At 41.2% G+C, this 13,625-nt stretch overlaps 1 protein-coding gene across 1 annotated transcript in view; it reads left to right on the top strand.

The window, feature by feature from the left end:
• LOC113037404 (MAM domain-containing glycosylphosphatidylinositol anchor protein 2) overlaps positions 1 to 12,077 on the top strand; it is a 190,602-nt gene extending 178,525 nt beyond the window's left edge. Inside the window, exons 16-18 of the mRNA XM_026194431.2 lie at positions 8,676 to 8,806; positions 9,306 to 9,402; positions 11,856 to 12,077. Coding sequence (XP_026050216.1) covers positions 8,676 to 8,806; positions 9,306 to 9,402; positions 11,856 to 11,944 — 317 coding nt within the window. The 3' untranslated portion in view covers positions 11,945 to 12,077. The remainder of the gene's footprint in view (positions 1 to 8,675; positions 8,807 to 9,305; positions 9,403 to 11,855) is intronic.
• Positions 12,078 to 13,625: the final 1,548 nt, after the last annotated feature.

Here is a 13,625-nt window from a genome sequence, read left to right as displayed (position 1 = left end):
AAAGGGGTGCGCACAGATTCTGGGTGTTAGCCCTCACATTCATCTCACAATGTAGATAACAACCCTGCATGGCCCATTTGAAGATGGCGGAGCGACTGAAGGAGCACTCTGTGGCTTACATCTGACTCTCTTCACCAGAGACCCAATCAGCCAACCACAAGCACTCCTGCTTTGAATGTGTGCTGTTTGTACGCTCAGTGCATTTAGGAGTTTTGCTCTAGCACAAAAATAGCAGTTTATGCACTGTTGAAGCCCTCCAGGGTTTCTCTGTCCCAACCTAACTCCCTATCATCAGCTACTACACACCTTTATAAGGCGAAAAAGGTCACCAGTGGACGTGGGTCATCTTGTGTCTTTTTTAAGGCACCGGTACTAGTGTTGATGCAGAACCAGCTTTGCTTTTCATTGCATGACTTAATTCTTATTTTTGTGGAAAGAAGATCACGGTGGGCAGAATATGGAAATAGTCTATTCGCCCAGAAAATTCTTAATGGTCCAGTTTAGGAGCCAGAGCCATGTCAGTGCGAAACAGGCACTGTTAGCATATGAGCTGAAGTGATAAAGGAATAGGATTAAAAAACAATGAATCTAAATGACAGCAAGATCTGCAGTCATGTGAAAATGAGAGTTTTCAAAGCCATGTGAGCAGTCTGTGAAAAACTAAGAGCTCTCTGTGACTCGGTAGCTTGTAGAACCACTTTTAACAGCAATAACTTGAAGTAATCTTTCCTGTATGATGTTGTCAGTCTCTCACATCGTTGTGAAAGAATTGTAGCCCACTCTTTCTTTTTATAACATTGCTTCAATTCATTGTGATTCGTGGGTCAGTCCATTGATGGTAAGGTCAAATATCTCCACTTTGGTTCAATGGACTTGGTTCCAGAAGTCTTCTGAGGGCTTTTTTGTTTGTTTGTTGTTGTTGTTTTGTAGATGCTAATCTGTGAATCTATAGCCTGCAGCCATGTTATTTTGAGGAAAGAAGATGCTTTGTCCTGGCAGCCCTTCCAAACAAGCCGTACTTGTTTAGTCTTTTTCTAATTGTATTGTCATGAACTTTAGCGTTTATTGTGCTAAATGAGGCCTGTAGAGTGAGCATTGCACAGTCTGACCTTGTGGTGGATTCTCTTGGATATCAACTCCTGGGAAGATTGTGACATTTTGTTAACACTCACCTAAAAGCCTGAAAACTGCCGAAATGTTCATTTAATCAAATGCATTTGATTAGCAGCATCTTTCTGCGTTGTACTGCCTTGATTCCTGTGGAAAACAGTAAGGGTGTACTTGTTTTTCACAAGACTGCATAGAGTCCTGTGGAAAAAACATGTTTTCACATGATTGCACATGTACCAAAAACATGACAGAATTGTAGGCACAGTATCTCAGAGGAAACAGTCAGCGTACTTTGTGCTTCTAAAAATATTCATATTCAATATCAAATATAAAACTTTTTAACCACACAAGTTCTTCATGTGAGATAACTAAAACTGATGTCTCCGACTCATTATTTATGTGTTCTCATTTTGGTTTCAGGCCATTTAAGTGAAATTCTAGTGACACCAAACCAGAGGGAAATAACCCGCAGAGATAGGCAGCTAAAAAAATAGTATTTCACTGAAATATATTTTAGTACAGAAAAAAGGATATTTAAAAATAGATAAAGTATAAAAAGAAAAATCAATCAGTGACAGTAAAAAATGCCAAGAGAGGAATTTCAAGAGGAATTCAGCAAACTGTGAAACTGCTACAGGCCAGCAGCTCACCTCCCCTCTCTTTTTGACATTTATAGTCAGCATTTGACTTCAATTACTTCAGGATCCTAGAAAGACATTGATGGTCTCCACACTCCAACTTCTGCAGCTTCTTTTTTCACCTTTTAATAACCTGACTTGGCTCTTCAGCGTCACATATCTTACTCCAACTTCTATTTTGTTTCCTTTGAAGTCTGTTTTGTTATAAACTCTGAGACAGGGACCTGAGTGCAGGACTTTGTAAAGTTTGTAAGTAGTAATAAAACGCAACCCTTTATCAAGGCCTCAGTGACACAGGACTAGAGACCAGTCACTGGTCCCCCTGGTAACCGCTAGTGGTGGGCGGCTCAATCCAAATATCGATTGTATCGATACCAAGTCGGCATCGGTATCGGATCGATACTAGCCTGGTGAGATCGATTCTTTACTTTAAGTTCTGCTCTTGTTTGCGATGCTGTGCTTTCGGCAAAGACGAAACAGCCAGGTTGCCCGACTCGCCGCTCCTGTGTCAGCGCAGAGCAGGCACACTTTGCTCCCCCTTGTGTTTAAGTCTTGCGTTGTCACGTGACTTAGACGCTTTGGGGATTGTTAAGTTGTTTACATATTATATTTTCACCAGTTCTTTAGAATTTCAATTGTAATTTTTGTATTATAGTTTCTCAGCAGTACTTGTTTTAACTTATTTACTGATTTGTGTGCACTTTTTATTTAAGATTTTTCTTGAAAAAAAAAAACTTGATAACTAAACCACCACGACAGACCCGGTGGCATTTTCATGCTTCGCAACATCATTTATTCTTACAATAATCACACCGTTGCTATAACAGTACATTCATCAACTGCAGCTCTCCAGCTGCCAGCCGTACACATCACCACCAACAACAGCAACACAAGCAGAGCACAGGTTTTAAGCCAGCGAGGCGTGATTTTAGATGTGGTGCAGGTGAGTCCATATCACCTGCAGCGGCATCGCAGACCAGCCACAATAATAAAGCATTTTCTATTTAATTATAAACTTTGTCCTAATTATGTCCTGGGTTTCAACTATTTAATAATAAAAACACTTAAGGTCATGAAAATTAATTAAGATTTAGCAATTCAATGACGCATCCACCTTATTTATTAAAAAGTATCGCTATCAATATCGGCGATACTGACACGTATTTAATGGGAATCGGATCGATACCAAAATATGCAGTATTGCACACCACTAGTAACCACTGGTTACAAAGACAAAAATTCCCTGGATAAAATCAGTCACAAAGAACTGCACTGAAAATCTACTTGTGATTTTTGTAGCCATTAGCAGACAGCTGTGGTTACCAGCTACCGGTTTGCATGGAACACACTGACTTGTCTGCAAAATCCAACACTGACTGCTCTTTAGTCCTGCACGCCTGGGGCTTTAGCAGTTGATTTCACAGCGACTGCCAGCAATCTCCAGCAGCTAACCGCAACCAAACTGGGAGTACTCATTTCCCCCCGGCAGCTTGGGGTCTCCTTAAATGAACTCAAATTCAAGTGCTGACATCTACAATGAGCTCTCTTTGTTTAACCACTGTTAGACACAAATGTCATTGTGAATAGTTTCTTTCAATTTTTGTAAGCTCACGAATGGATATCAAAGGTAATTTTAATTGGAATGCTGTGTAAAATGTAAAAATGCAGATCTCATAAATCCATATTTTATTCATTCAGAGAGTATATAAAATGTTTAAACTGAGACATTTTACTGTTTCATGAAAAACATAGCCCATTTGGAATTTGATGGCAGCAACATATCGTAAAAAAGTTGGGACGGGGTCAACAAAAGGCTGGAAAAGTGAAAAGAAACAGCTTGAGCAACTTTTTGCAACTAGTTAGGTTAGGTAGCAACGCAACGCATCAGCAACATGTAAAAGTGTTTTAAAAAAGTGCATCTAAGAGAGGCATCGTTTCTCAGAAGTAAAGAGGGGCAGAAAGTTTCTTTCAGAATAATGTTCCTCAACATAAAATAGCAAAGATTTTAAATATCTCATACACAGTACATCATATCAGAAAAGATTCACTTGCACTCAGCAATTTTGCGTGTAAGTGACACAGTTAAAAGTCAACACTGGATGCCCCTGATCTCTGGGCTCTCTCTGCGTGGGCTCAGGAACACTTCCACAAATCATTTTCTGTGAGCACAGCTCACCTTGCCGTCTACAAATGCAGGTTAAGAAGAAGCCGAATGATGACATGATCCAGAAACACAATTTTAAATCTCTTTTTAAATGGACCAAGGCCATACTGTGGTCAGACAAATTGAAATTCTTTTTGGAGAACATGGACACCGCATGCTCTGGACTAAAGAGTAAAGGGACTGTTATCAGTTCAGAACTCTCTATCTCAGATGGTATGTGGGTGCATTACGGACTATGGAAAAGCCAGTTGCACATCTGGAAAGCCACCATGCCCAAAGATATACACTGGTTTTAGAGTAGCATATGCTGCAATGTCTTTTTCAATGAAAACCTGCCAAAATGAGTTATTATTTTTCTTAAAATATCACATTTTCTCAGTTCAAACATCTGATTTGTTAAAGATGTGGGTTTATTAGATTTGCAAATCATTGCATTCTGTTTTTATTTACATTATATTGTGAGACACTTTATATGAGTGATTTAGTTCATGGTTAGTTTATACATACTGACTAAATAATTTATTTGTATAATCTTAAGTTTTTATCTACATCCACAAATCCACCTTTGACTAAGGAGCATATCCATCCCATTAACTTATTTCCATTTTGTGTTTGGAGCTAACAATTGGAATTTCTGTAATGGACTTACATGAAAATAAATTAGCAACAGGTAGCCGAGATAACAGGACGAAAGGCAGAAATAGGAAATGCAGATACTAACAAAGCGTAAACATGAGCACCGTGCCTGTAAAATGCTAATTCTAAAACATGGAGAACAATATCTTTAATTAAGCAAAACATGCTGAGAGAGGTTAGTCATTAAGTATTACACTGGACTTGATAACATGGCTTGCATATGCTCTGAAATTTAGGCTCCATTCCGGGTGTCCTCAGGGGAGAGCTAGAGTGGAAGTGTCTAGGCAGGTGGGCCAGACCAAACATCTGGAGAGGAGGAGGCGAGGGAGGTGGAGAGAATATAAGGGTAGAGGTGTTGGAGGGCGACTCAGCAGGGAGATGAGAGCTCCTCCGGCTCCCCGCTGAGGTTGAGTAGGCCGTGACATTTCCAATTTGCTCAAATTGATCGCCAGCCAGACCCTCTCTTCTCCTGCCCTCCCCGTCTGTGGTGAGGCCCATGCTCAGACTGTGGCGTGTTATGATGAATGGGCTAAATGTCAAGGACTTGAAACCCAGCTCAGATCCTCCATGGCGGCGCTTCATTTGGTATTCTGCCTCTCCGTCCGTGAGAAACATTTGCCCCAAGCTCAGGAATGTTGGTTTGTGATATTTTCTTCCCAGAGGAGTAAATGCTTATGACAAATTGCCCAAATAATATATGCATTTCATATTTTCTGTTATCTGGGGGAATTTTGGCATTTTAAATAATTGAGAGCTTCTTCTTCTTTTTCTTTTTTGCACTTAAAGCTGTGGCTTAAAAAACCAGCCGGTGAGGCAAAGCTCCATCTTGAAATTTGAAGATTTCGGTACTGTTTGGCACGGTGCCGTTGACGTGAGTCACAGTCAGGCTGTGGCACGGTATCGCTGAAGGCCAGAATCAGTCGATAAAGAGTCATGCCTACGCACTGATGTGAACAGTGGCTCAGGCTCAAAGAAACTCCTCCATAGTTAGCTAGCGGGTGGATACCTGAGACAAGGTCACACTTAATTACTGAAGCGCACATCAAAGTTTGCCTTTGGAGGCCATGTCGCATTTGTTTATAGGATTAAGTCTCGAGCAAAGCACACCAACCAAGCGCGCGTTAAGCCTGACCTTCTGAGAAGCAACTGAGTCATCTTTTCATTAGCAAGGAGGGTGGTACAGCACCTCAATCCACCTCTCTACCATCCTCACTGCATAATTGCAAAAATTTCCAGGAGCTGTTCTTCACTGTTCACCAGACTCACACCTTTCTCTTCTCAGATCTTTTTAAATTTCACAAGTGTCTGCCAAAGGTATTCCTTTAAAAAAAAAAAAAAGTACTCCAAAGAATATACAGCATATGCCTTTGCTCAGGATGTGATGACACTGACATAACCACCTACATCGCTATGAGTTCAAAGAAAATGTAAGCCAGTTAGCTCAGCAAGAATCCTCCTACATCCTAAACACTTCCACAGGAGATGAAACCGCGGGTCATGTTCTGTACAAGAGCTCATCTCTCAATGGAGATTGTGCTGTCGGGGGGGGGGGAGTGTATACCGTGCTGATGAGAGAGTGTGAACAGCGTAGCTTTCCCTCTTCTTCTTTTTTTTTACCTATCCAGGGTGGGGGCTTACCAGTAATGAGGCATCTAGCTGAAGCAAAGATGCATCAAATGAAAGTTTGCCTGACTGGTTGAGTCAACGCAAAGGTGCTGCTTCCCATATTTGTGAAATCCACTTGACTTCAGAGCACTGCTCGCACTGAGCTTTGCTGTGGTGTCAGTGCTAACCTGATTTGAGTCTTTGGATGCTGCTCCTGTTAGCCCACTGCAAAAAAGATGATGTTCTCTCTCATACATGCACTCCCTGTTCCAGCATGGCAAATTAGAAATACCACAAACACACACACACACACACACACACACAATTGGTATGTTTGTAAAGGAGGGAAAAGTGGTTGCACTCAGTGTCATCATCTGACAGTTTTATATCAAAGCCTGGGGCCAGACAAGAGACCTCACTGAGGGTAGTCTTTAATGCAGACTTGGTATATAGTCTGTTCTGTCTCAGTAAGACCCAGTACATCTGTGTTATTGTTAACTGATATAGGAATTCTGCTGAAATAGATCTGTCATGTTGTGTTTTGTAATATAGAGCTGGCAGTGACACTCAGTGGATTATTTTCTGTAGCTTTAGTGGAAATCCAGCTGAGCTGAAAAAGAAAACTAAACTTGGCAGAAATAGTTTGAAACTAATGATAAACTCAGAAGAACTGCCCTCTAGAGGGAAAGTATTTCCATTTATCGAGAAATTCTCATCACACGTTGCCCTTTAGTGATAATTAATTTGGACCATCATGAGCGAGAGAGTAATTTATCTTTGCATGCAGACACTTAATAGATGTATCAATTCATATAACCTGAGTTTAACCTTTGCTACTGCTTGGCTCTGCTTCGTATTCAGAAGAATACATAAATCTGAAATGCGGGATACACAGGTGAATATTAGATCAGAAGCCCAATTTTATTTGGGATTAATCTGGAACAGATTACTACGGAGTTCTTTAATGTACATGGTCAGGTGGTGTATAATATAGACCCACTTAGAAAAAAGGCAGCAGCTTTTTTTTGTCGTAAAATAGATTTTTTAAGAGTTTTGATTGAGATATCTGGCTTTCATCCTTTCCTTGACCCAGAGCAGTCTGCTTGTCATTGCACGATGCTGCTGTGAACCATGGTATTGCATGGTAGCATTGTGCAACGGGGTATTTCATCTTTATTCTCAGTCTTTTAAATGCCATTTGACAGTTTCCAAGAGTGCTTTCATTTACTTTTTAATCAAGACTTCTTCCCTTCTTCTCTGTGCACTGCTTCTGAGTTAGTTGTCCTACTGGCTGGTTCTCTCATCTCTTCACAGATCTTTTGACCACTTAGCTGCAGTTCCTGGGAACATCCCCGATTAAGACCCTTTGCAGTTTGGCTGGTCAACCAACTGATTGTCCAGCCAAACATTGTCAGCTTTGTGAGGTCAACAGAGACTTCATGGACCTCATGTCTTGGTTTTAGTTCTCACATGCAGTGTGACTTCTGGGAGCCTTTGATTGTTTTATGTCCAATCAAATCAGTTCATCACAGGTGGACTGCATATTTTATTCTTTTTAAAATGAGTAAAAACGTTAAGATGTCTGATTACTTTTTGAAGGAATTGTACATGAAGTACAACAGTGGTTGGTGCTGACAAATGTTCCTATTTTGGCATATTGTAATTCAAATGATCTTACAAGGAACTATACTCTTGAACCCCTGACAGCGTGTCAGACTTTACAAAATCAAGCCTGTGACAGCAGTCTTTGCCTTGTAACGGATCTTTTCATATCAGATCACTTTAGAACAATAAAGCACTGTAAGGAGCAGAAAAAGCAACCCAGTATCCTGGCAAAACGTGTAATAGACATGCCGGTCCACCGTGTCCATTCAACGCTTTGCCGTGATATTGGGTTTAAAAAAGGCTGCATAGCACGGTAAAACCAAGTGTGGTAATATGTCCAACAAAGGACTGTCACCTGGTGAAAATGAAGAATTCAATAGTCAATATAAAGTTGAAAAGGTATTTAAAGCAGATGTACTTACCTGTAACTGTGGCTTAAAGAAGGGCAGCTCTTGGAAGACAGCTCTCTGTTTTTGGAATTCTGCTATTTTTCTATTTTTTTCCATTTCTTTTCTGCCTGCTGCTCCTTAAATTTTAAACTTTGCAGAACGTATACCCTATCGAATGTCTCTGCAAAAGCATACATATATTTGTTACTCCAACATAAACATATGGGATTCACCCTCCACTTGCACACCCTAATTGTCCCCTCACATGGATTTCATGTACTGCTGAGAGGTGGCTACAATCGACCAGTTACCTTAATTTCTAATGACCTACTTAAATTAAATAATAGTGAGTTGTCATTTGGGGCATAATATAGAGGAAGTAGTTTAAATGTAGGACAAAAGGAGTTAGCACTATAAAATGAAAACATATAATGATTATTAAGTCGTAATTCCAAGATATGAATACTTTCTTTTGAGCCATTAGAAAATGTTTTGGCAACAGTCCAACTGTCTCTCTCCTCAATGCAGGAACGCTAAATGCATTCCTAAAGCAAAAGGGTCAAACGGCTTCAGAAGGCCTCGTGTGGTCGCTAAGTGGCAATCAAGGTGACCGCTGGAAGCAGGCCAAAGTAAGCATCCACCCAACATCGTCTTTCCAGGTGAGCCTAAAAAACTTTCATTCAATATGCAGTAGCGTTTCCCTCGGTGCCCTCTATTTTCTTCTTTGCCTGTGTTTGTGTGGTATTGGTTTCCCTGGGGGCTAAACACTGATGTAGCTGTGAGAAGTAGCCGGCATTCCCACAAAATGTCTGGTATGATGCTCATTTCCATCAGGAAGCCTGAACTTTGTGAGTGGATGATGGAAAGCTGCAGAACTTCCATCATTTTTACAGCTTTAGTTGTAAAATAGGTAACTTTAGTTGCAGCTTCCAACAGTCTTGGTTTTAAATTTTGTGACATTATAAGCAAATACTTGCCACCTGCTGTTGTGTTTTTTAAGGGTTTTTTTCCCAGGTGTAATTTAGCTAAATTACACTGTGCACTGACTCAGTCTTTATCTTACTGCAGTTCAAATTTCCCTTTTTTTCCTGTTCTTTATTTTTGTTGGTTTTTTGGTCTCTCAAGATTCAATATAATGACTTGTGCTACTCTCTGTAGGTCGTACTTCAAGGGATTCGGGGACCAGGCATTGAAGGAGACATTGCTATTGATGATATCACGCTGGAGGAAGGGGAGTGTCGAGACCCGCCGCCCAGTGAGTAGCACCACGCATCCGCCTCCTCCATCCTCTCCTCTGTCCCTCTTATCTAAGTCCCAGGTACTCTCTCTCTACCTCACCGGACAAGGTTCAGATTTATGAGAGAGGATCTAATCTTAGACAGCTGGCAGCATAAAACGACCATCTCATGGGGAAAGCATGGTTGCCATGGCAACAGGGTGTGTAATCACATGAATGATAGCCGCGCTGGCTGAGTGGAGTACTGTAATTGCGCTGCTGGAACAAACAGAAGGTAAAAAACAGAAAACAGGACACGGAAAATGGCCTGCAATTGACAGGGCATTATTGGTTGGCAGACAAATACAGTTTCCTTGATTTAATTCCCGTTATTTATTCTGCAGGAATTATTTCCAAAAGCCGTTCAGACTTAGACATCTCTTTAACATGCCATAAATGAATCAAGATAATCTGTTTTCATTTTTCACGTCCGTGGTGGAAAATAACTGCCCATCTAACGGCAATCAGAGACAGTGATCTCGGTCCGCAAGATGCATTGTTTTTGTTGCTGCGAGTTTGTTATTGTATAGGTTATTTTTCATTTGGGTGCATTATGATTCAAAGCGACAGCATTAATTCATTTTGGAAGTAAAGGAGTAGTCGCCCGGGCTGAGGACAGAGTAATGTTATGAATTATGCAATTCAATCTCACGCAATGAATCTTACATGATTCGGCGTGATGTGAGAGGGGGAAACTGAGCAAGATGTCGTGAGGAATGATGAGAGATGACTTCTGACTGATTTTCCAGCTCAGAAAGAAAAATGCTACATTGTGTCTGTTTTAGGATTTGTTCAAAGAAGTTAGTAGCAAACATATGGGAGAAAACGTATATTTGCTTTCTTGCACAGCAGGAGATCCAGCTTTACCATTTATCCAGCTATTGTGGGCAGGGTGTTCTGGAGCCACCCAGCTTACTTTAGGAAAGACATGGGATACACCTGTGATAGTACTGAATCCCTCACAGTCATCTTCATTTGTGGTTAGGAGTTTACATACACATGAATGTAATTTTAATTTGGGGCTTTTAATTTGGGGCTTCTTGTCCCTTGCCACATTGCACCTCGACCAAACACTTTTAGAAGCCATCAACAAGCTTCTGGTATAATTCTGCTTGGATATTTGACCACCTATTTTAGCATAATTAGTAGAGTTCATTTAAATTAGTTGGTTTGTGGGCACAGACCTCGCTTTTAAGCATAGTCCTCAAATTTTGACTAGTGTTGAGGTCGGGGTTTTGGAAAGGCTATTTCAGAAGCTTAATGGGCCCTTTCCAAACAACTGCGCATAATCAGTTTGAACAATTATACATAAGTACAAGACCCAAAGTGTGATTCTGAGATGATAGGAAATTGGTTAGGATGTTAACGAACAACCCAGGAACCACCAATGCTCAAGCCCGCCATGAAGTGGAAACTGCACTAAGTTGATAAAATAATAAACTACCTCCAAATGGTCCTAAACACATATCAAAATTGGTTTTGGAATGGATAAAGCAGGCTAACATCAAACTTCTTGAATGTAGATTATGCTTAAAAGCCAGGACTGTGCCAGGAAACCACACAATTTAAAAGGATCTTGCAAATCCCGCCAAGAAGAACGCTCAGATATCCAACCAGAATCACGCTGGAAGCTTGTTGCTGTCTAATGAAGTGTCTCACCAAAGTGCAAATTGCTAGTCCAAAGTGGTGGTCTACGTATGTGTATATATAATTTGGACCCTGTGTAGATTAGAGAAAATTCAAAATCATTTAAAACTTGTGCATCCAGTTCTTGTTTTTCAGTAATTAAAGATGTATGCTGTCTAATCATTTTAAAGAAATCATTAAAAGCCCATAATTACCATGACATTCATCCCCATGGTGAGTGTATTTAAACTTCTGACCTCAGCTGTATGTAGTGAATTTAATATCACCATTTAACCTAAAGCCCAGAACAGAAACAGAACAAAAACATCGCACAAACACAATGCTGAGCACTGCAGCCTCATGCACAGATGTTAGATGAGAGCATTAATTTGACTTTTACGTCTGCACACCGAATCTTCAGATCTTTAAGCTGAACTGACCAATTGTTGTGGTTACCAAGCAACTCATTAGCTTTAAGCAGCAGAGCTCTTTGCTGGTAACAGCCCATTATTTACTAGTTAAAAGCTCATTAAAAGATAGTGAAAGCCACAGGGATAATCATGATGTTATAGCTCTTTCATGACTGCTGAGTTAGTAATATTTCTGTATGCATAGTCTTGTATTTGGCTAAATGGAAGAGCTTTAGTATTCAACACACTCAACATATTTCTGAAGTGAATCAGCATGCTACAGATGGATAAAGCCATATTAAATAGTATGAGTAATAAAATCAGTATTCCCTTCACCACTTATCTTCCCATGTTTGTATTGAAATGTTTGCTTATTTCTCCCCCCCCCCCATTTAGATCTCAGCGCCAAGGCTCTGTCCACATCCTGCCATATATGGCTGCTATGTGTCACCTTGGTGCTGACCCTCCTGGAAGGTCAAAGGTGACCCATTTCTCCATCATCTCAGAGGCGAATATTCAGAGCCGCCGTCTGTGAGCTGTACCCTCAACATCCAATCACCAAAGATTCATGCATCCTGAAAGCAGCGGGGTCCCCCCATGGACTGCAGACCACAGAAAGGCCGCAGTTATTAAATGAGCAAGAGAGAAAAAATAAGTGATTAAAAAGTTACACAAAAAGTAAATAAAGAAGATGCGCTACATTTTTTTTAAAGAGACCTCTTTTACAGAAAAACACCCGCTGACGCAGAACTCTGGACGTCTTTACGAGCACAAAGGCAGGTCGGCGACGAATGAGCCCGGACCGGCGGAGGAGATCACAAGCATCGTGGGAGGGTAGTTTGTAAAGCACAAGAACCATTTCATGAGGCGCCGGAAAGCTTCCTTCGACGACGGAAGGAAATACAGACACTGCTGACTTTTTGAATATGAAGTAACATTTCCCTGCTTATCAATACATTCAATCAGACCTTTCTCTGTGTATCTTTATCTCCATTTTCTTGCACCAGATGCCAATCCCCGACACTTGTTTTTCACTTTAGCCCAGCCTCGTGTCATTCTTTGGCATTTCTTTATCTGCTCGGTGCTGTACTGTAGAAAGACAAGGACTCCGACAACATTTAGTTCTGTCTGCTTACTCCCCTGTAGCTGCCTACGTATCTTTTAACACTGTGCTCACGAGTCCAAGTGGCCAACTGACGGTATGGTGGCAGAACAATAAGAGCAGAAGGCTCAGCAGAGGTGTAGACAGGTGGACTGGAAGGCAGAGAGACGTTCGAGCTTAAAAATGAGAAGGAGACAAAGCAGAGGAGGGAGAGGAAAAACAGGCAGAGAGTAGAGGAAGGTCCGATTAGCGAGGCCCCACTCGAATATTCAGTCAGCGGTCTGCCTGTGGAACAGAAGCCACTTTACTTTCTGCCATGAAACAAAGTGCCTTCAGATTACAAACCGAATCGTGAGCCTGGGTGTTAATCGACATCAAACAAGTCTCTGTTCATGTTTCCTCTGATGGGCTATTTTCTACATGTTTCTTTTGCCCCACAAGTGCTGATGGGAGGGCAAGGCGCGTTCAAGATCGAGAGAGGGGGTTGTGCCGCGTCCAGATTTTACTCCCGACGGAGCAGTCGCCCGCGAGTATCAGCGCGCGTTTTTGTGTGTGCATGCACTTAAGCCTATGCCTATGCACAGTTTCATGTGAGGGCAGCCAACCAGGCAGTGCTGGCAGACCCTGAGCACAGGTTTGGAAACAATTTGGATTACGAAAAAGAAAAAAGAGTGGCAACGGTCAAAGTGAGGCTCTGGATCCTTTTTTGTTATTTCCTTGTTTGTTCTGTTTTTGTGGGGGGGGGGGGGGGGGGGTTGTCTTGTGCAGGAAAACAGTTTAAGATCATAGAGGAGGATAAAGACACTTCACCGAATGACTACCCCACTCTCCATTCCCACAGTTCTCCTCCCCTGCGGGCAAGATTTTTTTTTAACAAAACAAAAGAACAACTGCTGAATAAAACATTGCGTTGTACAGGGAGGAGAGCAGGAACTTTGGGACTGCAGGCGCTTCATTAGGGTGACACGCCTCACCCCTATCCTCCACCATTTCTATGGAACAATACGAGAATAAAAGATAATAATGACCATAATAATAGTCATGATATTTTATTACTCTAGCGA

This window comes from Astatotilapia calliptera, chromosome 15 (assembly GCF_964374335.1).
Source record: "Astatotilapia calliptera chromosome 15, fAstCal68.1, whole genome shotgun sequence".
Taxonomy (NCBI): domain Eukaryota; kingdom Metazoa; phylum Chordata; class Actinopteri; order Cichliformes; family Cichlidae; genus Astatotilapia; species Astatotilapia calliptera.
Note: the sequence above shows the minus strand (reverse complement) of the source record. Positions and strands in the feature narration are given on the sequence as shown.